We start from the raw sequence: 27,461 nt of genomic DNA on the forward strand, positions 1-27,461 counted from the left end.
TATCATCTTTCAGCTGTGCCAACATGACTAACAAATTTCATCTATGTTGCACAACTCTTTCTTCGTGTTGCGATTGTGTATCCTGTTTTCTGACAATTGAAACTTGCTGTTTTCGACCCTACGATTCCTTCACTTAAGTATGCACTTGCATAAGACCTTTATTTGGGTTGTTGTATCGATCCTTAAGAAGAGAAAATGAAAAAAAAACGTGGGAAATGAACTTCCTTAGATACACGGCCTGATTTATTTTACTGGATAAGAAAATAAATGAGCTCAAGTGAATATTTAAAAATAATTGTCACAATAAAATAACGTCAATTACGATCGTAAGAACACACAAACGGGACCGATGACCGTTGCAATCTGGTCCCTTTAATCCCAAAAAACCAACCAACCAACACACAAACCGTATACCAGATACAAGAACCACTAACCATGTAATTGAAAGTGAAGGGGAGGGGACGAACTGATGATATAAACTACCTCGGGACATGGTGCTGAACCAGTGGCAGGGAATGAAGGTATGTACCAGACTGGCACTCGAACCCAGGATATTATGCTTACTTGGCAGCTGCGTTAACCGTTGTGCCGTCTGGAAAATGTGTGTATCGTAAACGTGCAAACTGTTTCGGCACGCTGCCCGGCCTACACACATTCCCACCTGGCGCCAATTATCCGCAGTCCTCGCCCATGTGCTCCATGCTAGATTCCCGCTGGAGGTCGAACAGACGTGAATCTGCACTGAAAATTGTGGATTCGTTGCCCATCGAAGCAAATAAATTAAAAGGATGTCTGGTGTTGGTCTTTCGCGCATATCCGAAAGAAAAGACACCACAATAAAATTATATCAACAGGGCCAAAGTAGGTTTAGGAAAACCAATGAAGAAATGGGTTGACCCGTTATTGATACGGAATGGATCAAAAGATCAAACCTCATGACGATGTCGACGACTGCGAAGGTGATGTGGAGACTGCAGCGATGGAGAAACTGATTATACTGGTTATGATGTACAAGACGATGATCTATGGTTTTTATATCGTAGTATTTTATTTCTATGAAGCTTACTATTTCACTCTTCACTACCCCTAAGATCTTGTGCATGAAATAGAATGGCGATTTCCCAACCGCTCAAGAGCTTATATAAATGGAACAAAAAGTTTTTGGTAGCTCTTGCAACTGTTTCTGAATAAGTCAGTTTAAGTTTACAGCTCACCATTTGTTGTGTTTGGACTTCTCTGCTGTTGGATGCAGATTTTGGCAACTGTATGTATTTCGGCCTTTGCTTTAAACTGTTGTTTGTTAGCTCCCCATATCACGTGTGTGTTGCTTTGTTGCACTTGTTCTGTTATTAGTCATGCTCATGTTTCTTATTTGTTTGTAAGGGCGAACATATCCCGTAATGGACCGCCACTACTTTCGGTTATTACCTAGATTGGTTCTGCTCTTTTTCGGTATTCGTAAGTGCTTGTACTCTAGTTCCTCTTCATTCCGTGTTACGCGGCCCCTTTCACGGTGTCTACCGCGGGTATGGCCGGAAGCGTTACTGCCCAGTTCGCTTGCCGTCGCCGCATGAGTAACACAGGTGCGCTGTATCGGCGTCTGGTAAGTGTTAGCGTCGAATGTAGGAGTTCGTCATGTAAGGTTGTAAGCTGACTCTCTGCAGCGCAGCGCTGTTATTTAGTTTAGCTTTGGTTTACTGCGTGACTTCCACCTAATGTCGTTTCTGGCTTCACTATTATAGACTGCATGCATTTCCGTTGGAAATTTTTGGAAAAGAAGAATGTTCCCAGGCAGTGATTTGAAAGTCGGAGTCCTTTGCAGCCACGTACGGTGGTTGTTTGCTGTTAGTTATTAGCGCGTGGACATACCTCCTACTAATGCTATGTAGGCTATAGTTCAATAATCTTTTTCAGTTTCTAAATGTCAATCTCTATTTTTTTAAATTTCTTAATTGCTTAATGGACTAGATTACAACTGTTTTTTTTTTTTTTTTTTTTTACTTCAGATTTCAAATACACCCGATGATAAGACCCCGAAACCGTGATAGCGTACGGTGACGTCTGTCGTGCAAAACTTCGATTAATAAAGTATTTTACAACTGCGGCGGATTTGTTCGCCATGGACATGTTGCAGAACAGTTGTGGCTGTCCCATAGATAAGAATTTAAGCAGTAAACTTACTCGTTTCCAAGGAAATGAGGGGGAGGGGGGGGGGAGGAGGAGCAGCAGCAGGAGCAGCAGCAGAGGGAGCAATCGAGTGAGTCGCTCCATTGGGATAGCAAACTAGAGTTTGTTAATGTGAATATCGTACGCTAATAGTGAGACGTTTGTGCTGAATTCCTTTTTTTTTTACAAAATAAGTGATTTTTATTCGTAACATTTATAACATGGAGAGCTTTTTTTCCCCGCTTCAAGTGAACAATTAAGCGTTTTGAACTAAAATACCGGGCATTCCGTCCGTCGGCCGCCGTCTGGTGCTGGTGAGCGCATGTTTGCAGATTTTTGGAGAAATATCTCACAATTGCGATAGCGTGAACAGTAATCTGAACAGTTCGCTACTTACCTCGTCACGCAACTTCTGTTGACTAGGTAGTTATAATTCGCCCAGTTGAGGTGGTCTTGTTGGGGTTCCTACATAATTTGGTACCTCCACAGGCTGTTAACGGCATTTTGTGCATTTGAGATTTTGGTGAGCTTTGGTTTATGTTAATTTTATGTGTATTACGTCAGTAATTAAGGACGAATAGGTAGTCTTACAATGTCTTGTCTTACATTTCGAGATCCCTTACTGCCCTAAAATTTTTCCATGGTTATGCTTCCTGCAAATAATGTATATAACCCATTATATCACTATGCTATTGATCTCACTGTGAAGGTGTTTTCATTCTGCACATGGACCAAATTCAACGTTCAGTTACTCACAAATTAAGAGAACGAGTTGCTCTAGCTCGTCTTGTACTATTATAGATTTCTTCATTGACGGAGCGAGTAGTTTAGTTTCTCCTTGGTTTATAACCTGGCTTTCTGTTTTATGATACTACAACTAATGAACTCTGAGATACAGAAAACAGCTTTCGGAACTTACAGCGAATAGAGTAACAGCACGGTGTGACTCAGGCAGAAGAATAACAACAAATATAAGTGAAAATGCTAAAAATGTATCTGGCAGCATGAAGTTCTGCAAACATTTTTAAACTCCAATAGATTAACTGTGTACTGCCTGGAATTGTTAGAACCAGCCTATTGAATTACTTTCTCCAGTAAACAGAGTTCTGTTTATAAAGTGTACGTGGTGTACATACGACTGTAAAATCACCGTGTGACCACAAAAGGCACTATCATAGATTTCACACAGCGTCGTACAAACATATTTTCCTGTCTGACATAAATCCACTTCATAAAGGGGATGCATTCCTGGGAAACGAGTACTGGGAAGTATAATAAATAGGACTGGTTGCTTTAATTCGTATTTTAAGTTGATATTCGTAACGATTACTAACAAACTGAACGTAAAATGTCGGCTTTTAGCTGGCAGATGCTTTGGTATTCTGTTTCGTCTGTGGTGTTTAATACGTGAAGTCTGTTTCAGCTTAGTTGTGCAAGCTGATGCAAAAATTTCTATGTATTGGGAAAAACAAACACGTCTTCGAAAGCAACCGGCTTCCTGTCTCTCGTGGTAAGCAAGGCAACCAGCGAGATGACAAGATTGGCCACATTAGCGCTCTTAAACAACGTCGGTGCTCCTTTCTGTAGCTGGACAGGCGCGCAGGAGACTCGTGAAAAATCACCGGAAGTCTGCTAATGCGGTGGCGGTGACCCGCAGGATTGATGGTTGCAGCACATTGTGTGTCACTGGGCCACGAGGAGGGTGAGAAAGAAGGAGTAGGCGGGAGAGGGATACGTATCCACCCGAGAGGGGAGGAAGGGATGAAGCGCATAGATCGGCAGTTGTTCAATCCGCGACAGCACCTCGGACTACAACCGCCAGCTGCTGGGAAACGTTTGTTACCTTCCCCAAATTTTGTTAGCAACCACTGACTAAGCGGAGGTAAGTGTTCATCAGCGTCTGCCAAACAATTGTTCTGTTAATCTCATTCTGATTTTTTGTTGTTGTTCTATACTTCATGGGTCAAATTTTAAACCTCTCCTGACTTCACAGATGGTCTGTGCCTTTCTTCTTAGATATTCGTACATATATTTCACCTTCCTCTTGTAAGATAAAATAATTTTTATGTATTTATTTCACCCTCTAGAATTATTCTTGCCCGGAGCTGCGATATATTATACAAGCAGTCTGTTCGCATTTCAATCCTTCTGCGTTTAGTTTCCTTTGTCGTAAATTCTTTTCGTAGGTACGAAGTATCAAATCTCGTGAAGAAATGCTGAAAGTGCCATCATTTCGCATTTCACTCTTGTTTTGCGTTGAAAACGTGGACGATATCTGAGCCAAAATCAGCGACTATTTCTGCCCAGTTAATTGTAGACTTGACTATGAAGGGTGCTTCGGGAGGAATAACTAATATTTCAGGATTTGTCTCGACTAATTAGAGTAAAACATTCCCTATGATATGGATCCAGTTTTTATTGAATATAGGGATGTAGCTGGTTACAGAGAAGTTTTCATTTCGCGTGTTGGTACTCCAGTTCATACGGGTTTATTTATCGATCGTATTTTTTAAGTTGTGAAGTTGTGTTTGAGTAAGCATAGCTGAATTTTTCAGCTGTGATTTCGATTTGTTGGGCAATTGCACTGTATCGTTCAGGTATTCCACGCATGTTAAAAGATGTTGAGTGCTGTAAAGGAACAACATCGACCCTGTCCCTGACGGATCGAATCTACCTTTACGCATCTCTGCTTCTGTGAGCTAGCATCGCTGGCGGAAAGGCCCATTATACGGGCACGGTTGTGGTGCCCGTGGATCTTTAGACGGGAGAGTGGGCAGCGCGTATAGAGAAGCCATTTTTAATAGCTCGGGAAAATTTCGTGATTTGCAGAATTTCATTACTCAGAAAATAACATTTAATTCAACGGTTATCACAAAGTACCGAACAGCAACGGCTAATTCAAACAAAGTGGTATTTAGTGAACGACTGAGAATAGATTACGTAGGGACATAAAAATTGTGACTAAAGTACATAAAATCCATGTTACTGCTAGTGCTTTAGTGGGAATTACGAGCAGAGTTATAGCAGAAAGCTCACGGTCACGAACTTTCAGATCTGACTAGTGTGCCTTGAATGTAAGTTCGCTCTCATTTGTTGACAGAGCCGAAAAGTTCGATGCTTATTAATTTCAGACAGCCAAAGTACTGCGAGTATTTTTAATGGAAAAGGAGGAGCGGGTTACACTATTACGTTATGGTATTGATGTAGGGGTTTGGTAATAGAAACGCTACTACTGCTAATTGTGGAGAATACGGTTGACGACTTCCCATCTGCAGAATACCAGATTGAAGTGTGTTTTTATTTAACTGTGTGAGACTTGTTGAGTACCCAACAGTGGTACCTTATTTGAACACGTAGGTTAGCAGTATGAATCATGTAAAAGACATTATTCCGTTAGTAGAACGTACTGTAGTTGTTCACCAATCACACGCTGAGTTTCAGTTCGTATGTGCTCCACGTACAAGAACATGGCGGACATTAGATACGCGTGGCCTCTATCCTTATCTGAAGCGCGTTCAAGGAGATGATGGTAGACAGCTGGAATTTTGTCTGGCTAGTTGCAGATCGCTGATGTAGGCACTTTCATTCGTGGCGCTCTCAATAAGACTTGTAACTCAAATCAGCGGTCCCACAAAAACACACATGCGCTTGTAGACACACATTTTCAAGAACGCTTCAGTGTAAATGTGTGGTGTGATAGAGCAGTTGACTTCTATATTACCGCATCGTCTTAAGAGCACCGCTTAATCTAGACGTTCTAGAAGAAGAGCTTCCAGCATTCTTGAACAGGTTACTTTCGCTTCAAGGATGGGTATATTGTTCCAGCATGATGGAACCCCGGCACATTCTAGTCGTTACGTGTGCTTCTGTCACTGCCTTGCTCTTTCTGTTCTAACACTACTGTCTTCTTTCACTGTCAGTGCCTCCCTCTTTCTGCCTGTAACTATACTGCCTCATTCATTCTTTCCCATGGCTGCTTCTCGTCTCACTGTCGCGATCTCTCTCTTCCTCGTCATTGTCATAGACTGTCTCTCATCACTGGCTCTCACGCACTTATGCTTTCTCTCGGCGTCGACAAAATCCACAGCCACTCTTTCACTTGCACTGTCATTGTCTCTTTCGCTCTTTCTGTACCACAACTACTGCCTACTATCTTCCAGTATTTACTTTTCCATCTCTTTGCCACTGCCACTGTGTCCTCAGCGTAAACAATCGCGAAAATGTTCGTAGGCCAAATTTTTTTGGAAAATTTTTAAAGGTTGCCGAGGAAAGTAGAATGAGGCAGCTGGTAAGCCACTTCTCAGTCGTTTTTTTAAACAGGAGGGTACTCGCCTTTTTTGTGTTTCTATAGGAGCACTTTTCCGCTAGTTCCTTCTCTTCCTTGTTGTTGCAGGGCATGTCATTCGTATGGGGGGGAAAAAAAACTTTACAGGACAGTAAAATTTTGATAGTTCCCTTATGTGAAACTGAAACAGCGCAAAACAAATTTTTTCACTCAGAACGAATTTTACGTGCACACAAAATTTGCATGTGTTTCAGAATTAAAACATGGAATCCTTCTGCTGATAACATAGATACTTGACAGAATACGTACCCGCGCTACGTTACTTCATAAACTACGTTTCCGTCGCGCACCGGATTTTACGTGCGCATTTTACGTGTACAAGCAAGGTAAATTTGAACCTCTGTATCTCGACAACGGTTAAATATATGAAGAAAAGTTTCAAGGATTTGCGAGATAGGTGAAATTTTTACGATGTATTCTTAAGATCTCTATTTGTTATGCATTGCGACCTTGTAATCCTCGACTCGCTTTTGGTACTCAAAAACCATGATTTTGCGGTGTTTCTCGATAACGGATAGAGGTTTCTGAAAAAGAGAAGATTTAACTTCTAGATAAATTCCTAAGCAATACACCGTTAAAATTTGACCAATTTTCTGCGGTTAGTTGTTCGTATATCAACTGCTGACTGGGAAAAACTGGTGAAAAACGCTTTCCGATTTTCTCAGGAACCACCCACGAAATAAGTGATGACTCCTTACACCCTTTAAGGCGCATCGTAGACATCTAGTGCAAAAAGACCCACACGATTTTCTCCATTTGCCTAAGCTGGAGGAAGTGTGTAATGTTTAAACTTTGACCCTGTACCACGGTTTAGTTACAGTAAGACGATCCTTATGTTGGGCATACAAATGGTTCCTAGCCCAAGGGCTATCCAAAACGCTTAACCCTACCTTTTTATTGCCAAGAAAACCCGAGGTAAGAGTCATGGAAAAATCCCGCTTTTATGCGGGGCAGTTTGGATCATGTTGGTAGCGCCTGCTGTCACGTGTGTGACTATTACTGGTGTATCCATAAAGAACGCAAAGATGACCGCAGAAGAGCTACACGGAGCGTTGTCGATATATTTCGAAAATACGTTGAAGTTGGAAATGGAATTGATGGAAATCAATTTTAATCATTTTCCTTTGCGTGATACCTTCTGAGTATTTGTTACATTTTAATAAATAAAAATTAGTTACGCGTTATATGGAATATTTTATTTGAATTAATTAGTACTATCAGCTCCAAAAACATTTCCTATTTCTTCCAGAACATTTTCTGAGTAGACAGCGCTACGATATTGGTCTCGTTATAAAGGATGACGATCAAAATTTATCTCGTCAACCCTCCATCATCCGTGGCGGCCATACTTCGTGAACTGCGCATAGAGTACCAACGCACGATTTTCTGAGTTACAGATTTAAGTCTGTACATTTGGTCATATCGCAGAGGCTGATTAGATAATCGTACTAACCAGGCGTGGTTTTCATAGGGAATGTATGTGTTAATCCTCATTCCAGGTGAGTATCTCAGAAACACACAAGAACGAGACCGTGGATTAAAAGCGTTTGAACTTTTCTCTGTTTCAGTAAGAGGACCTGGATTTAAACATGTATCATTTTCATCCGAATACCTGTAAAGTAAGTTAGTGATCTACAATACGTTGCGGTTTTATCTTAACACTGCTTAACATTAACTAAAGCAGTATTAGCCGTTACATTTATGTATAATTGTTTAATTATTACAACACTTTCTCTACAAGATTAATTTTGAATTCTCGTTTAGTTTTCGCTACCGCTATCTAAGGCATCGAGCGTGTAATATCACTGAAACTGTGGCAGCTTACTCTCAACATCCATAAAAATATCCTACATCTTGTGGTATGGAGTGTAACTATCGAAACAAATTAATAACGAAGCTTCCTGGCGGATTAAAACGGTGTGCCGGATCGGAATTTGAACCTGGGACCTTTCCAAGACAAATTTCGTGAAACCTGGAAGATGGGAGATGAGTTACGGTCGGATGTGAAGCTTTTTTTGTGAGGGCGAGTCTTGAGTCGTACTTGGATACGTCTGTAGGTATTGCGCTTCCCTGAGAGAGGCAAATGTCCCACGTTCGAGCCCCGCTTAGGCACATTATTTAAATCTACCAGGAAGTTTCAAGCAAGTGCACACTCTGCTGTAGAGTGAACATTCATTCTAGAAACAATAATTCGTTTCACATAATACAATGGGTAGGTGAAAACGCTAGCTGTTAAAGTCCGCGTCCCCTAAGGACGTCACTTTGTATGAGGTCGAAATGCAACCAAAATACCAAAATCTGGCATGGAGCGAAAAATTTTAAATTGTACAACAACGTGCTGAACTACTGCTAATATAAACACGTAAGCACGCTCGGTCGACTTGCGCATATAACAGAGATGACACCAGAAACAACAGAAGAGAAACCATACGAGATATCACAGGTACACAGTAGGCAAAGCTCTAGGATTAATACCACGCATATGTGACCAGAGCTGTAAAATTTGAATAGTTTCCTATGTGGTTTCGTGTGGTTCTTGACCTTCCCGTTTTCGCTACTGGCGGCTTTTTCTATCCCGAAGTTCATAAGATTAGTCTTCTGAATGCGCTACATGCAGGACATTGCATTGTTTTTAGTAGTCGTTGAGTTTACATGGCCGGCCGCTGTGACCGAGCGGTTCTAGGCGTTTCAGTCCGGAATCGCGCTACTGCTACGGTCACAGGTTCGAATCCTGTCTCGGGCATGGATGTGTGTGATGTCCTTAGGTTAGTTAGGTTTAAGTAGTTCAAAGCCTGAGAACTGATGACCTCAAATGTTAAGTTGCATAGTGCTTAGTCATTTGAACAATTTGAGTTTTCATGCGACTTACATTACGCAATATATTTTGGATATATGGCAGCTACGGTCGTAAATACTGAAATCCTTTATTTTACACATAGATTACGGTCACTCTGTGACAAGAGCAAAATTGTACAGGTATTACGCAGGTGTCGGCGTAATAGCTACAACGACGCACCGCTTGTAATTTGACTCTCTTCCTCACAGGCTTGCGTAACATTATAATGATAGAAGTCTAGCGATAAATTCACAGTTACAGCTGTTTTTAACGTAAAATTTTTGCTGCGTAATAAAAAGCAAAAGCAAACGGGATAAAGGATAACAACCCATCTATGTCTCCCCCCCCCCCCTCCTCCCAGGTCCCAGGGCTCGCCTCTCTTTGGCGGGTTCGTGCTTGGCTACCAAGGAACCCCAGCCTTCGCAGCATCTTTGCCCTCCCGTGCTGCATTTCTATCCTCTTGCTGTTCTTTTTTCCCTTCCTTGAGGAACGTGCCTGGGGTGCTTTTGGGTATGTTCCGCATTGGCCGTAGATGACATCAGAACAGTCTCACCACTGTTTTTCTTTCCTTTATCCCTTCTTCGTTCACATTCTCCTATTCTTCCTCCACTTCGGCATTTGAGGTTCCTCTTTTTCTCCTTCCTTCCTGTCCGTTCCTGAATACCGGACCACGCGTCTGACGCTTAACGGGTGACTGAGTAACGCGTTATTCTCAGCCCTGGGTCGACAGGTGGGGTTCACACGTAACCCCTGGTAAAGACCAGGCCCAGGGAGGGATGATTGCCTGAGATGCTACCTTCCCAGGTGTTCGGGAGGCGTGATCTGAGCTGTGCACAATCACCTAAGAAGGTTGCACTCCTTTCTGAAGGGAGCTCCCAGTTGGAAGGAGGCCCGCCATCGGAGATGCTGCCAATCAAGAGGGATTTTCTCACACAGTGAGCCAGTCATCACCTTTGCATCCCACGTCTACATAACGTAAACCCAAAGAAGATCCAAATTCAAGGACCCTCCCAGCTGTACCACCGTTCCTCATGGTTTTACGTACTGAAGACTTTCATTCCTTTGCAACGGTAAACCCGTCTCCAATTCAGAAAGGTGTTGATACAGTTTCCGGCCCTGTCAAATACTGCTCTAGTTTATGCAGTGGAACTTTGTCTTTGGAGAAGACTTCTGATTGCAGCTTCGCTTCCCCATGGTATCATTTTCGTGTCGGAAACCATAGAACTCGGAATTCTTCTCGTGGGGTTATTTACATCAGGCTGCTCGATTGTCTGACCGAGGCTGAAATCCAAACGTACCTCTGTTATCAGGGTGCCATTGCCTTCCACCAGGTGATGAAAAAGGTAGATGCCTCCTTAGTGCCAACACGCACTCTTCTTGCCACCTTTGACAATGGTGCTTCCATCCGAGATCAAAGCAGGCTATGAAGTTACCACAATCTGGCCGTCTGTTCCGAACCCAGTGCACTGCTACCAGTGTCATCGTTTCAACCACACTAGAGCGCCTTGTCGACACATGGCCAAATGTGTAACCTGTGATAGGGATGCGCACAAGAGCCATTGTCCTTTTTTCTCCCCGCTGTATCAACTACAATGGCGACCATACCACCGACTCTCGAGATTGTCACATGTTCCTCAATGAGTGGCTGTCCAAGACATTCGGGTAAAGGGAAAAGTATCTTACCCGGTCGCTCGCAAGTTATTGGCTAGTCAAAAACCCTGTGTTCTACCGCCTGGCACATAAAGTACTGTACTTGCTACATCTCGCTCCATGGATGACATGGCCACTCAGACATGCCACCTCGAATTCAGTACTGACGTTGTGAAATCCCCCAGTGTCGTGGTAGTCTCGCTGTCTCCTCGTCCAGCTGCGCAACTCTTGCCTCAAGGGGTGAAGTCAGCAGCTCACAACCGGCAGGCCGGAAAAGATAGAAGGAATACTCCAATGAAGACTTCCTACGTCCCTCCAGCCAACCAACATCTGAGTCTTCCTCTGCTAACCGTAAAGGCTCGAAGTAGTCCAACAAAGGCAAACGGTCTTCTCCTTCGCCGACCTGAAGATCATCTTCGACGGTGACGCCTTGTGATATCCTCGCCCAGCCGACCTCCGTGTCCCCAGTGCGCACCACCAACCGTTTATCAGCGTTGGACTCCACAGACCAAGAGCAGGAAGAGGCCGACACTTCTGTAGATCTCTTGGAGCAGGATTATCCTGCCTCTGTGCCCTGTAGCAGTGGGTCTTCTCAGGTTGACTGAGGAGACACCCACTCATTTTTTCCTCGTCACGATTCTCTTCCAATGGAATGTTTGCTGTCTTCTATCGAACAAAGAGGATTTACAGCTGCTCTTAGAATAGCAGCGTCCACTTATTCTCTGCCTTCACGAAACAAAATTGCGTCCTCACGACCGCTCTGAGCTTTCGCATTTCTTCCCGGTCTGTTTTGACTTTACCACCGAGGTCAGTATTCCATCTCATGGGGGAGTCAGGCTGCTCATACGGGATGATGATCATAATCAACCCACCTTCCTGACTACCCGCTTTCAAGCTGTTACAGTTTGCCTTTGCGGTTCGCCTTTCCCTTAATCACTTGACCTTTCCCCTTTGTAACGTTTACATCCCTCCGTCACTGGATGTCACCAGGGCAAACTTTCTCCAGCTTATTGGGCAGCTATCTCACCCCTGTCTGCTGCTCGGTGACTTCAATGTGCACCAGCCCCTTCGGGGTTCTCCCAGAACGTATCAGAGAGGCTCCCTCTTGACTGACTTCCTTAATCAACTTAACGTCTTTGCCTTAACACAGGAACACACCTATTCTCATTTAGACCTATCCTTCTGCATTGCCCAGCTTGCACATCGTCTCGAGTGGTCCGTTTTCTCTAACACACACTCGAGCGATCATTTCCCGTGTGCTATTCGTTTGCTGACCCCCCCCCCCCCGCCCATACACACCCAAATTGCAACTTATTAACACCGGTTGGTGGCTTTACTTCTCCCTGGCAACCTTCGACGCAAAAGATTTTCCCAGCTGTGATGACCAAGTGGAATATCTTGCAAACGTTATCCTTACATTCCTGACACTTCATCTTCCCGGTCCCTTAGTGGACTGAGGCGATCCGCGACGCAATTCGTGCTCTCCGGGTTTTTAACCGTCATCCTACGATGGCAAATTGCATTCGTTATAAACAGATGCGTGCACAGTGTCGTCACATTCTTTGGGGTAGCAAAAATGTTGGCTGGATTTGATTCACTACATCTTTTAACAGTGCCACTCCCTCTTCCGTCATGTGGGCCAACCTCTGACGGCTCTCTGGGATCAAGATCCATTCCCCAATTTCCGGCAGGGCAGTTGAAGACGATGTCATCATAGACGTTATTGCTATCTGCAACACCTTATGCCTCCATTTTGCTAAGATTTCGAGCACCTCCCACTATCACCCTGCCTTCCTCCATCAGAAACTAGCGGAGGAGTCTTGGGCGATACCTTTCTCTTCTCCGAATCATGAGTGCTACAATGGCGCCTTTACTATGAGGTAGCTAGATCACGTTCTCACTTCATCCCGATCCTCCACCCTAGGGCCAGACGATGTTCAGATCCAGATGTTGCAGCACCTTTCTCTTGCGGGCAAGCATTTTCTGCTTAATACATACATCCACATATGGTCAGACGGCACGTTTCCTAAATGCTGCCATGAAACTGTCATTCCCATACCTAAGCCTGGTAAGGACAAACTCTTTCCTTTTAGCTACCGCCTTATTTCTCTCACCAGCTGTGTTCGCAAGGTGATAGAACGTATGATTCATGCCTGACTGGTATGGTGGTGCGAGTCAAGCAGTTTACTAACCACTGTACAGTGCGAACTTTGAGTGCGCCGTTCTGCAGTTAACCATCTCGTCACTTCGTCCACACATGTCATGAATGGTTTCCTGCGGAAATCCCAGACTATGGCCGTGTTTTTCTATTTGGAGAAAAATACTACACATGCTGGAGGTCTTGTATACTCTCTACTCCTTACACGTAGGGCTTCCGTGACCGCCTGCCCCTTCTCCTTGAGGAATTTTTAAAAGACCAAGTTTTCAAGGATCGTGTGGGTTCTGCATTGTTGGATGCCTTTATCCAGGAAAATGGTGTTCCTCAGGGTCCGGTACTGAACGTCGTCCTCTTTACTATCACCGTTAATCCAATAAGGGCCTGTCTACTGCCGGGCATCTCCAGCTTCCTTTTTGTTGGCGATTTTGCCACCTGCTGCTTTTCTCCAGAGACCTATCTCACTCAGCGGCGGCTCCAGCTATGTCTCGATCCCTCATGGAGCATCGACAATGGCTTTCGTTTTTCCACTGACAAAACCGTTTGTATGAATTTCTGGTGGCGCAATTGGTTCCTTCCACTGTCTTTACATCTTGGGTCTGTTGCTCTTCCGTTCGTTGAAACCACGAAATTCTTGGAGATCATGCTCGATACAAAACTTTCTCGTTCGCCCCCCCCCCCCCCCCCCCCCGCCCCCCACCCCATCTTACTTGCAGCCCACTGTATGCGTTCCTCCATCCTACGTGACCTTAATCTTTCTTCCAGGGGTGCAGATCGAACCACCCTCTTCCGTTTGTACTGGTCCCTTGTCCAGTCGAAACTAGACTAAGGCTCCTTAGTTTATGCATCTGCCCGTCCGTCTCTCTTGCGCCTTCTCAATACTATCCGCCATCGTGGCATCCATTTGGCCACTGGCGCCTTTTACACCAGCCTGGTTGAGAGTCTGTACGCTGAAGCTGCTGACCTACTGCTGTCCTTCGTCGTGACTTTCTCCTCAACAGATATGCATGACGTTTGTCTACCATGTACGGGCACCCATTCTATGCCTTCTTCTCTATTACCTCGTGTAGTTCGCTTTAGGCTCTTGATCCGGCAGCTTAACTTCACGCTAACTGCGACTTTCCCAGTCGATGTGGCGCCTTCACCACATTGGCACCATGCAGCGGCCCATGTTCACCTTGGCCTTCATTTGCTTCCTAAGGACACTTCTCCAGCCTCGCTCTATCGCCTTCAGTTTCACGATCTTCGCATGGAACTTGGCGATAGTACCTTCGTGTACACTGATGGCTCTCGGACTGAGTGTGGTGTTGGGTGGGCCTTCGTCACTGGCGCCGACGTTTTTCGGTATCGGCTTCTGGAACACTGCTCAGTATTTACAGCAGAGCTCTTTGCCATGTATGAGGTCACGGAGTACATCTGGCGACACAGGCTTTTCAATTGCGTCGTCTGCTCAGACTCTTTCTCAGCGCCGTTCAAAGTCTCCCACTACTGTCCATTGCAGTTGTACACCACCGGATCTGGAGTTCCTCCACAACAAAACACAGTACAAAGAAGCACTGAAGCAGAGGGCACAGTTCAGAATTTAAGAAGTAATTATGAAGCAACAAAGCCGTAATGGGATTGAGTACCTGGTGGCTCGAGCACCAATGCACTAGCATGCTTTGGCTAATACTGTGTCGATCGTCTTTCTCAATTTTATGGTAGACCTAGTGCACGGCCAATCTTCCCATGTTTCAGAGCGGGGTGTAATGTGATTGTTGAGACGTCGGTCACGCTGGTGAGCACAGCCATGGGCCGTGTGCTGGCGACTCTCAAGGCGGTGGCGACGCGCGCCGTGTTCGGCGGCCATGGGCTGCTCGCCATCTGGCAGGTGACCGTCTTCAAGCGCGACCCCCGCTTCTGGTACCTCTGCGCGCCCATCATCATGCTTGCCTTCGAGGGCGTCTTCACACTCACCATCAAAGAGTCGCAGGAGTGGAAGTGGTAAGACCTGGGTGTTGCGCTTCTACTCCATCAGATTCTGAAGGAGAATTTAGCTTTCCTTCGTAGCTGCCAACTACACGAGCTGGAACATTACGACCACCTACTTAATAGAATGGTGGTCCACTTTTATAACGCAGTACATCAGTGATTCTCTGTTACATGGACTCCGCTATTCCTTGCAAGTGTATGACAGCGAATTACAGGGTGGTTTGTACGCCCGGAGCTTCGGCCCAGTAGCATCCAAGACGTGTTCTATACGTTTCAGATCACGTAAAATTAGTGGCAAAAACATTCTGAGTTAACTGTCGTGGTTCTGAAACCACAGTAGCAAAGTCCTAGCCTTGTGACACAGTCAGTTATTCTGCTGGAAGACGACGTCGTGGTCTGGGAAGATATCAAGCAGTTGGTCCACAATATTGTTCACGTAGTCCACAGCTATCATCACGTCTTTCACTATCACACGTCTTACGGAAACCCAAGTGTCGCCCATAGCATAATATGGTCCCCATTGGCCTGTACTCGCGGTGGAGTGCATGTTTCGAGCAACCGTGCGCCTGGATGGAGGGAGTGTGTATGGACACGACTATCTATCTTGTAAGTAGGCTGTTTAGGTTTTTATGTTGGTAACGCCACGTAGCGCTCTGTATGAAAATCACTGACTGTGCTGTGTCCAGTCTGTGGCTGGTTGGCATTGTTGAAATATTCGCTATTGTAGTGATGGGCAGTTGGATGTGAACAGCACATAGCATTCCGCAGTTGGAGGTGAGCCGCCAGCAGTGGTGGATGTGGCGAGACAGATGACAGAATTTTAAGACCGGACGATCTGGAGGTGTGTCCACCAGAAAGAGTCCCTCCTGCGGGTCCGGGGTAAGAATAGGCCCGAGGTATTCCTGCCTGTCGTAAGATGCGACTAAATGGAGTTTCAACCGTTTCGGCCTTCCATGTGATGGTCCCCCTCGGGGTTGGACCTCCATTTTTCAAAATTCTACAGAAGTACAAGCCTTTTGGGGAAGGACGCCTTACGTGGTGTCTCACTGGTCCTCAGTGCACTAAGGCCTTGGCACTCAGCATTGTAACGGCGTTGTAACCACACCCACTATTCCTCAAATTGGGCCTAAACGCCTGATGGGTTGCACAAGTTACGCCCATAGTGCGTCCCCATCTGCACCTACGATCATGATGGACTTCCCATGGCACCCGAAATCCAGCACGGTAGCCAGCCCGTTGTGGTGGGCTCGTCATGTACCCTCTAGGTTGTAGCCCCCTGACAACACAGGGATCGTACTGCCGATACCTGAGCTGCAGCCTCCCCACGTCGGCCAAGGAGTAGATGCCCGTCTCCGTGGGGCATCAAGACTCCCGGCAATGGTCATCCTGCCAGGTGGCGGCGGCGCTCCAGGCGTGCAACTGACTAGGGGACATCCCAGTGTCCATTGTCCCGCATCTGGCACTGAATAGGACGCAGGGGGTTATTTTTCATCGGAACCTCCTGCTGCAATCTGATGAGGAGCTCAGGGCCAACCTGGAGCGCCGAGGCGTGCATTTCGTCGGGCGAGTCTAGTGCGGCCCCAAAGACCACCACATCGACACCGGGGCCTTTATCCTTGCCTTCGAGAGGGACGTTCTCCCGGAGAAGGTAAAGGTGATGTGCTACTGGTGCGACGTGCGACCTTATGTCCCGCCTCCTATGCGCTGCTTTCGGTGATTGCGCTTTGGGCACATGTCATCACGGTGTGAGGCTGAGCCCTTTTGTGGTGATTGTGGACGTTCTCTTCGTGAGGAACATACATGCACCGCACCACCTCGGTGCATCAATTGTCCTGGCATCCACTCGCCTAGATCTTTAGACTGCCCCGCGTATCAGATGGAGAAGAAGATCCAAGAATTAAAAACTTTGGATCACCTCTCTTTTTCTGAGGCCAGGAAAAAGTAAGACCGCCTCCATCCCGTGACGTTGACAACTTCGTTTGCAACAGTCATGTCCGCTCCTTCCACAGTATCCTCACCCCTATTCTGTCCCCCCACCACCTCCTCACCCCATCCAGGGTCTATGCCTCCGCCTCCCAAATCCCTCCCTTCCAAATCCTCCTCCCTCCTGGCCCCTGCCCCCTATGCCCCAGGGGCACCCTTCCTCCTCCTCCCCCTCTGCCGCCTGAGAAGCGATCCTCTTCTCAGGCGTCCATCGGGGAAACGTTCCAGACCCCGGCTTCCGAGGTTTGGCGTGAGGACCTTCTTCGGGTCCAGCCCACCATCCCCATGCCTCATCGGACTTCCCAGAAGGCCTCCAAGAATAAGTCTTTATCCCCCTCTCCACCCCGGCGCATTTCGTCTGACGCTCCATCTGTGAGTCGCTGCTCCCGGCGGTTCTCAGTTTCGCCAGGACGCTCTGCTGCCAGGTGCTCAGCTGGCCTCTCGTCGGCGAATGATGCTGCCCCTCCTACGCAACCCGGGAAAGCGGCCGCAGCTGGCGACGACTCGATGGAACAGGATCCGCCTCCCGCCAGTTGTAGCGTTGTTCCCTCGAAACCTGGCCCTCTGCGGCCGTCGAGGTGACCAGCTCTTCACCCGTTTCGTTCCCCCTTTTTTCTGACTAGCGATGGCTTTGTTACATTGGAACATAAGAGGAATTCGATCTAATCTGGAGGAATTACAACTGCTCCTCCGCCTGCACTATCCACTCGTCCTTGGTCTCCAGGAAACCAAGTTGCGCCCAACTGACCGTCTTGCTTTTACCCACTATACTTTGGAGCGGTCTGACCTCACCCCTGTGGACGGTATTCCAGCTCATGGTGGGGTCATGCTGCTCGTTCGGGACGATGTCTATTACCATTCCATCCCACTGACCACCCCACTCCAAGCAATAGCTGTCCGTATTACTCTTTCTGCCTTTACTTTTTCCGTTTGTACCGTCTACGCTCCATCGTCATCCACAGTTAGTCAGGCTGACATGATGCACCTGCTTGTTCAGCTTCCTCCGCCGTTTTTATTGTTTGGCGACTTCAATGCCCATCATCCCCTTTGGGGCTCTCCTGCATCCTGTCAGAGAGGCTCCCTCTTGGCGGATGTCTTCAACCATCTCAATCTTGTCTGCCTCAATACTGGCGCCCCGACTTTCCTCTCGGACTCTACTCATACCTACTCCCACTTGGACCTCTCGATCTGTTCTACCACTCTTGCCCATTGGTTCGGGTGGTACAGCCTTTCTGACACCTATTCGAGCGACCACTTCCCCTGTGTCGTTCGTCTCCTGCACCACACCCCATCCCCACGTCCTTCGAGCTGGAACATACTGAGAGCTGACTGGGGACTTTACTCCTCCCTGGCGACCTTTCCGCACCGCGATTTTCTCAGTTGTGACAGTAAGGTCGAATACCTCACGGCTGTTATCATCAATGCTGCCAAACGTTCCATTCCTCGTACTACCTCTTCTTCACGTCGCGTTTCCGTCCCCTGGTGGAATGAAGCTTGTAGAGACGCTAACCATGCTCGACGACGTGCTTTACGCACCTTTCGCCGCCATCCTACGTTGGCGAATTGTATTGGATAGAAACGACTCCGAGCGCAATGCTGTAGAGTCATCAAAGACAGCAAAAAAGCTTGTTGGGCCTCTTTCACCAGCTCCTTTAACAGTTTTACTCCCTCTTCTGTCGTCTGGGGTGGCCTGCGCCGGCTGTCGGGCATTAAGGCCCACTCCTCGGTACCTGGCCTGACCTCAGGTACTGAGGTCCTTGTTGATCCTGTGGATGTCTCCAACGCCTTCGGCCACTTTTTTGCGGAGGTTTCAAGCTCCGCCCATTACCACCCTGCCTTCCTTCCCAGAAAAGAGGCAGAAGAGCCTCGGCGACCTTCCTTCCACTCGCTGAATCTGGAAAATTATAATGCCCCCTTTACTGTGCGGGAACTCGAACATGCACTTGAACTGTCCCGGTCCTCTGCTCTGGGGCCAGATGCCATTCACGTTCAGATGCTGGCCCACCTTTCTCCGGCAGGCAGAAGCTTCCTTCTTTGTACCTACGATCGCGTCTGGACCGAAGGTCAAGTCCCCATGCGTTGGCTTGATGCCGTCGTTGTTCTATACCCAAACCCGGGAAGGATAGGCACCTTCCTTCTAGTTACCACCCCATTTCTCTTACAAGCTGTGTCTGTAAGGTGATGGAGCGCATGGTTAATGCTCGGTTAGTTTGGATTCTTGAATCTCGACGGCTACTTACCAATGTTCAATGCGGCTTTCGTCGCCGCCGCTCCCCTCTTGACCACCTTGTGACCTTGTCGACATTCATCATGAACAACTTTTTGCGAAAGCGCCAAACGGTAGCCGTGTTCTTCGATTTGGAGAAGGCTGTTGTAGAGGAGGTATCCTCCGCACTATGCACAGGTGGGGCCTACGCGGTCGCCTGCCCCTTTTTATTGATTCCTTTTTAACAGATCGCAAGTTCAGGGTACGTGTGGGTTCTGTATTGTCCGACGTCTTCCTCCAGGAGAACGGAGTGCCTCAGGGCTCAGTCTTGAGCGTAGCCCTTTTTGCCATAGCGATCAATCCAATTATGGATTGCATTCCACCTAATGTCTCAGGCTCTCTTTTTGTCGATGACTTCGCGATCTACTGCAGTGCCCAGAGAACATGCCTCCTGGAGCGCTGCCTTCAGCATTGTCTAGACAGCCTATACTCATGGAGTGTGGCAAATGGCTTCCAGTTCTCTGAAGAGAAGACGGTTTGCATCAGCTTTGGCGATATAAAGCGTTCCTTCCGCCATCCTTACATCTCGGTCCCGTTTTTCTCCCATTCGTGGAAACAACTAAGTTTCTAGGGCTCACACCGGACAGGAAACTTTGTTGGTCTCCGCACGTCTCTTATTTGGCTGCCCATTGTACACGTTCCCTTAATGTCCTCAGAGTTCTTAGTGGTTCATCTTGGGGAGCGGATCGCACTGTCCTGCTTCGCTTGTATTGGTCCATAGTCCGATCAGAGCTGGATTATGGGAGCCTCGTCTACTCGTATGCTCGGCCATCCCTCTTACGCCGTCTCAACTCCATCCACCATTGGGGGTTATGTCTTGCGACCGGAGCATTCTACACTAGTCCCGTCGAGAGTCTTTATGCTGAAGCTGCCGAATTACCATTGACCTACCGGCACGACGTACTGCTTTGTCGGTATGCCTGCCGGCTGTTGTCAATGCCCGACCACCCCTCTTATCAGTCCTTCTTCGCCGATTCTCTCGACCGTCAGTATGGGTTGTATGTGTCTGCCCTGCTGCCCCCTGGAGTCCGCTTTCGTCGCCTGCTTCGACAATTGGATTTTGCCCTTCCTACCACCTTCAGAGAGGGTGAGAGCCCGACACCACTGTGGCTCCAGGCTCCGGTTCATATTTATCTCGACCACAGCTCGCTCCCGAAGGAGGGTACTCCGGCTGCAGTGTATTGCTCACGGTTTGTCGTACTTCGTGCGCGACTTGCCAGTCACACCTTTATTTACACTGATGGCTCCAAAACTGACGATGGTGTCGGCTGTGCCTTTGTCGTCGGGGCCGGTACCTTTAAATACCGGCTCCTCGACCAGTGTTCCAGCTTTACGGCCGAGCTTTTTGCTCTCCATCAGGCCGTTCAGTATGCCCGCCGCCACCGCCACTCATCGTATGTACTCTGCTCTGATTCACTCAGTGCTCTTCAGAGCCTTGGAGCTCCATATACGGTCTATCCCTTGGTGCAACGGATCCAGCAGTCCCTCCATTCTTCTGCTGCTGATGGCTCTCCTGTCAGCTTTTTGTGGGTTCCTGGCCATGTAGGAGTGCCTGGGAATGAGGCTGCTGATGCTGCAGCCTCAGCCAGCCTCCCATTGTCCCCTGTCATCTGACATTAGTGGGGTTGTTTGTAGGAGGCTTGTGTCTTTGTGGTGGGATACCTGGTCATCACTTTAAGGAAACAAGCTCTGGGCAGTAAAACCGTTCCCAACTACTTGGACAACCTCCTCCCGAACATCTCGGCGAGAAGAGGTCCTTCTGACCAGGTTGCGGATTGGGCATTGCCAGTTTAGCCACCGCTACCTGCTTTCCGGTGACCCAGCCCCGCAGTGCCCTTGTGGTCATGCATTAACAGTGCGCCATGTTTTATTGTCGTGTCCCTGTTTTAGTCAATCTCGTGTTGTCCTGTCTCTGCCATCTACTTTACAGGATATTTTAGCTGATGACGCTCGAGCAGCTGCTCGTGTTCTTCGTTTCATTACTTTGACTGGCTTGTCCAAAGACATCTAACTCCTTCACTTATTTTATCTGCATCGTTGTAAGAACTTTCTGGTGCCCCCCCCCCCCCCCCCTTGAGTTTTACTAGATTCCATGTGCTCTAACAATTGTGACTGGGCGCTAATGACCTCAGTAGTTGAGCGCCCTTAAACCCCAAACAAACCAGAAAGAGTAAATTTATAATACTGGATATCATGAGCTGATATATGTATTAAGACTTTTGAACACTATTACGGTAAATGCATTGTTTGTTCTCTATCAAAATCTTTCATTTGCTAACTATGCCTATCAGTAGTTAGTGCCTTCAGTAGTTAGAATCTTTTATTCAGCTGGCAGTATTGGCGCACGCTGTATTGCAGTAGTTTGAGTAACGAAGATTTTTGTGACGTAAGTGATTCATGAAACGTATAGGTTATTGTTAGTCATGGCCATTCTTTCATATGAAACATCCTCTTAGAAAAATTATAAATGACGGTGCTTAAACTGACACACAATCTTTTTAGCGCAACGCAATCTGACTTTCAAAAATCCCTACTAAAGAATGGCCATTTTATCCGCATGGCTGTACGGATCGTGCAGTCACGTCTCGATGCCTGAGTCAACAGATGGGACGTTTGCAAGACAACCACCCTCTGCACGAACAGTTCGACGACGTTTGCAGCAGCATGGACTATCAGCTCGGAGACCATGGCTGCGGTTACCCTTGACGCTGCATCACAGACAGGGGTGCCTGCGATGATGTACTCAACGACGAACCTGGGTGCGCGAATGGCAGAACGTCATTTTTTCTGGTGAATCCAGGTTCTGTTTACAGCATCGTGACGGTCGCATCCGTGTTTGGCGACATCGCGGTGAACGCACATTGGAAGCGTCTATTCGTCATCGACATACTGGTGTATCACCTGGCGTGATGGATGGGATGCCATTGGTTACACGTCTCGGTCACCTCTTGTTCGCATTGACGGCACTTTGAACAGTGGACGTTATTTTTCAGGTGCGTTACGACCCGTGGCTCTACCCTTCATTCTATCCCTGCGAAACCCTACATTGAGCAGGATAATGCACGACCGCATGTTGCAGGTCCTGTACGGAAACAGAAAATGTTCGACTGCTGCCCTGGCCAGCACGTTCTCCAGATCACTCACCAATTGAAAGCGTCTGGTCAATGGTGGCCGAGCAACTGGCTCGTCACAATACGCCAGTCACTACTCTTGAACTTGCATGGGCAGCTGTACCTGTACACGCCATCCAAGATCTGTTTGACTCAATGTTCAGGCGTATCATGGCCGTTATTACGGCCAGAAGTGGTTGTTGTGGGTACTGATTTCTGAGGATCTATGCACCCAGATTGCGTGAAAATGTAATCACATGTCAGTTCTGGTATAATATATTTGTCCAATGAATACCCGTATGTCATCTGCATTTATTCTTGGTGTAGCAAATTTGATGGCCAGTAGTGTATTAACGATGTGGTTGGGTCAATATGCGACCACATAGGGAAAGTCTGTTGCGGAGCTCCATGTTCAAAATAGAGCGCTGAGTGATGTGCTCCGACACGCTTGTCACTGTACGAGCATTATACTGTGTTATATCTGCCGCAGATCGCCTCCTATTCTACTTCACAGACGATGCAAACCCGAGACTCCAACATTCTGTCATGAGGTATGAACCTGCATCATGTTGTCGCCTATTCGTGCATTCGCCGTCTTCCAAGCACTTTCCATAGATGTACATGAGAGCTGCACACGAACAACCCACCTGCTTCACCTTTTCTGAGACGCTCGTTTCCAGTCAGGCCGTAACGATCTGCCCTTTGCCAGAATCGCTAATGTCACTGGATTTTATGCCATGTGAGGAAGTGGTAGGACTGAGTTAAGCTGAGAGTGATTCTTGCTGCTTGCTAAAATTTGTTTCATTTAAACAAGTTCAGAGTATTTATTTTTTGATAGAAAATAGCACATTTTAGAAATTAAAAAATCGATTAATTTTTACAGATCAAAACCCTTACAAAATGGACAGACAAATCAGGTTAGCAGCTATTCGACAAGAAAAATTTACTCAACACCGATATGCTCACGTAATAGTATGAAATTCGATTACAGTGAAACAGCATGAAGTATGAGTGCTGCTTCGAAATAAAAAAAAAAGATTAAAAATACATACACATTCAAAGCTACACACATAACCATTGCGCAAGGAGCAATTCTAATTCAAGTCTTTAAGAGAACTTTTATAATAAAAATACGGTCCAAATAACCATCACATACAACATAACAGTTAAATAAGGAGCTGTTTAATTGTATAGAAGATAACAAAAGTCAAATCAGATCCAGTGGCCAAAAGAACAATCATCTGAGAAACTTACGGAGTCGAGAACTGACAGATACGTAGGATAGTTAAAAGGCAAGTACTGGTTGTATGTGTGCGTATGAGGCTGAATTCACTCAGTATACACAGCAGCGCATACTAATTAATAACATTTACATAGCTGCAGCACAAGAGAACAGACCTGTCTAGTAACACACTCATACAGGCAATTCCGCTCTCTTCTACTTCGATAACAGCCAGCCAGATAGCCCTGCAGCAAACTGCGCCCAATCTCGCCATATCGCAACTCTCCGGCCAACACCGTCTTTCTTGCAGCCAAGACGTGCAGTTACATCCAACGGTTGCTTCCACCATTGAGCTCTGGCCCTGGTAGATACTCACTCTCCGTGCAAAACCAGACTCCTCGTACTGCTAGCTGTTGTGCGAAGGTTCGCTCGGTGGTGCCTGTGTCGGGATGCACGCGGCGCAGCGCCACCACCGAGCTGGTCAACCACGTATGCCGCTCAGTGGCGCGGCTTTTAACGCGTGGCGGCTGCGTGACGTCTTGTGACGGCACAGGTTTCCCCATTCAAGTCTGCTCCGCTTACATACTTGACCAGAAGAGAACACAACATCATCAGCTGCTCCGTGGACACACACATTACATATGCTGCTAATTCTATCAACCATATCATATAAAATGATAGATTACCTCGTATGAAGTTAAAAGGCTATTGGAAAAATCAACTGTCACTCACATTGGAAACGTCATATGATAAGTTTCTCAACTCGTCAAGGACCCCGTCTATTTCTAATGGGTTGAGGACCCTGGCATTCAGTTGAATAAGTTACTTTACTGTTTGTGGAATCATGGTGTTTCATCTGGTAAATATGAGATTTACTGAGACAATATGCAAATTAACCAAAAACATATTCATTACACGATTATAACAACTTTACAATGTTTTTGCATGAATAGGGTAAAACAGTGATGAGAAAAACGAATGATTATTAGGGTCGCCACCCACACGATGATGGGAAATTACGGTTGAATTGCCGCCTGGGCACGCAAGGGGCACAAGTGGTGTAGTCAACTGTGATATAAAACTTAGTAATTAGACAATATATGAAAATCAACACGACATACAGTATCAAGAAATAAAGAAACAACCAGAAAGATCACCACCAGACGTGTGAACTTCAACAACGAAACGAGACATGAGTGGTCATCTGAGAACGAAAAAAGATTCACTTTGAAACAAGAACCAAACAGACGAACACAGCGTACATCAAATAATGAATAAGTTGAAAGCAGAAGATGGGAATGGAGTCCTCCTTTTACTCTCTAGCGATTTCCAAAGTTGGAGGGTTCCATTGCAAACACGGTCTTGCCGTTGCTCCCACTGAGATGGCTGCTGACGAGTCGACGTGCGCCGTGCTGCCGTGATGTGGGCCAGTGTGGTGTGCTTGCTAGCTTTGGCTGGTATGGGTTTGCAGACCTCACCTTCCTGACGACCGGTGGCGGTGCGGAAAAATCTCTTAAGCCCCGAGTAACTTCTAAGTAAAATTTCGAAGATTTTGGCAGAGGGCCGAAGTCAAGAAAACTACGGACGAATGGTTATCCATCAGTTGCGTCCAAATCCAGGATTCCAAGCGATAATGCCTCTGTAAGTTCTGTTAGTGTTCCTTCAGATCTCGGGAAGGCACCCGGCACAGTCTTTCTAGCCAATCCCAGAAGGGCCTACGTGCTTTTCCGAGGGACCTAGAAATCGGTTAACTAGGTCCCACCAAAAAGGTAAAGATGTCAGCACCAATGAGACTCCTGTTCACCGAAACGAGAACAGTGTATAACGACTTTCAAAAATGGTTCAAATGGCTCTGAGCACTATGCGACTTAACTTCTAAGGGCATCAGTCGCCTGGAACTTAGAACTAATTAAACCTAATTAACCTAAGGACATCACACACATCCATGCGGAGGCAGGATTCGAACCTGCGGCCGTAGCGGTCGCTCGACTCCAGACTGTAGCGCCCAGAATCGCACGGCCACTCCGGCCGGCTATAACGACTTTCCCATGGCCTGACTTGTTTGTAGGAAAGTTCGGGAAATTTTGGTGTGAGTTTCTCATCGCCCTCCCACGGAAAGGGCTGACGATGGAAATCTTGCAGACCCACTTGAGGTCAAGCATTCAGCTTACGGAACAATGTCTGAAGACCAAAATACAGCGGGACATCGGCAAGTGGACAGCTGAAGATTCCACGGAAAGTTTACTAATAGACGAAGTTCTCATCCCTTCCACCACCGTTTCCCGGTTTTCTGCTACTGAAAGCGCTGGTCAGTCTTTGCATTATCGCAGGTTCCGGGAGGATTAGCAATGAAAGTCACGCCCGGCGCCTTGTGTGGTCCGTTAACGTGAAACCCGAACTTCGAGTGACAGCTAGCTCCTTGAGAACATGCAAACGCTCCAACTGTTCCTGTCCTCAGTGAGTAGTAGCTCTCGTGGCTCACAGACGCATACCTTACACAGAAAAGCTGCTTCAAGTATGAAATGGCAAATTAGGTACAGAGAGATGAGTTATCGACATAATTGATAAGCTACGCCGTAATCACTCCTATATTCAGCGTGCAGTACAAATGAAATGCCGACAAAGAAAAACCGAATCACAAAGTAGGAAGAACCTCGTATGCAAATAAAAGTAATGTGAGGAGAAGGCCTGAAACACGTCGCTGCCTTAGACTTTTCCTTACTGCATCACGTGCCCGCAACGCCGCCAGGCGGGATTCAGTCTTGCAGCGGGTGGTGATCATGATTTGGTTCATCATTGTGTGTGTTCTAAATTGAGTCAGTTTATTATGAATACTTTTTAATGTGGTGTCTGTAGCGGGAATCGCATACTGTACATCACGTGATCTGAAGTCAGTTGTTTTACTATGGCGAATAATTCATATTCCCTTTGTATTCCTTTGTCTCAGTCCAACTGTTTTTCCGAACGACGCCAAGAAACTAGCGCTATTTTTCCTGCACATAAGCACTGCAATGAGTTCGATGTATCATCCAAAGAACACTGCAGGCTATTAAAATTGCCACACAATTTTAGCTCGTGGTCGTGCGGTAGCGTTCTCACTTCCCGCGCCCGGGTTCCCAGGTTCGATTCCCGGCGGGGTCAGGGATTTTTTCTGCCTCGTGATGACTGGGTGTTGTGTGATGTCCTTAGGTTAGTTAGGTTTAAGTAGTTCTAAGTTCTAGGGGGCTGATGACCTCAGATTGCTCGGAGCCATTTGAACCAACACAAATTCTGAGTGCAGCGACCAGGCTGTGAGAGTGAGTCTAGCAGGCAGCACTCAGTGAATCATACCAACAGAAGATCTTCTGGCCGTAGCACTCTCCTCCTTCTGCTTAGTGTTGGACAGGAGGTCGCCAGTTCGCAAAACATTTTACCTGAGCCAGTCGGCAGTCCATCACGAAGGCGGCTAGTTGGCGGGAAACGTGAAAATGGTGGTAAGCTCATAAAATTCCGTGCATTCTCATGTTAGAAGCTGGGACGGTACGGATAGTGTCTGGTGCACATATTCAGTGGAGGCAAGGCTGTAACTCCTTGACGCTGCGAAGTCGGTAGATTCTCTTAGCAAGCCGCAAAAAACATATCTTTCATAGGCAAGACTTACTAGTAATCTTAACAGACTTTTTCAGAAACAGAAAAGTGTCGCCCTGGAATGATTAAATCTCTCCGTAAATGAGGGACTGTGGCCCCGCCAATGTAGAGGTCTTTTTAACGATAATAT

General features: G+C 46.8%; 1 protein-coding gene across 1 annotated transcript in view; it reads left to right on the plus strand.

Moving 5' to 3' along the window:
• The first annotated feature begins 14,941 nt into the window (after positions 1 to 14,941).
• LOC124803344 (transmembrane protein 26) overlaps positions 14,942 to 27,461 on the plus strand; it is a 109,133-nt gene continuing 96,613 nt past the window's right edge. Inside the window, exon 1 of the mRNA XM_047264530.1 lies at positions 14,942 to 15,135. Coding sequence (XP_047120486.1) covers positions 14,942 to 15,135 — 194 coding nt within the window. The remainder of the gene's footprint in view (positions 15,136 to 27,461) is intronic.

The sequence above is a fragment of the Schistocerca piceifrons genome, chromosome 6 (genome assembly GCF_021461385.2).
Source record: "Schistocerca piceifrons isolate TAMUIC-IGC-003096 chromosome 6, iqSchPice1.1, whole genome shotgun sequence".
Taxonomy (NCBI): Eukaryota; Metazoa; Arthropoda; class Insecta; order Orthoptera; family Acrididae; genus Schistocerca; species Schistocerca piceifrons.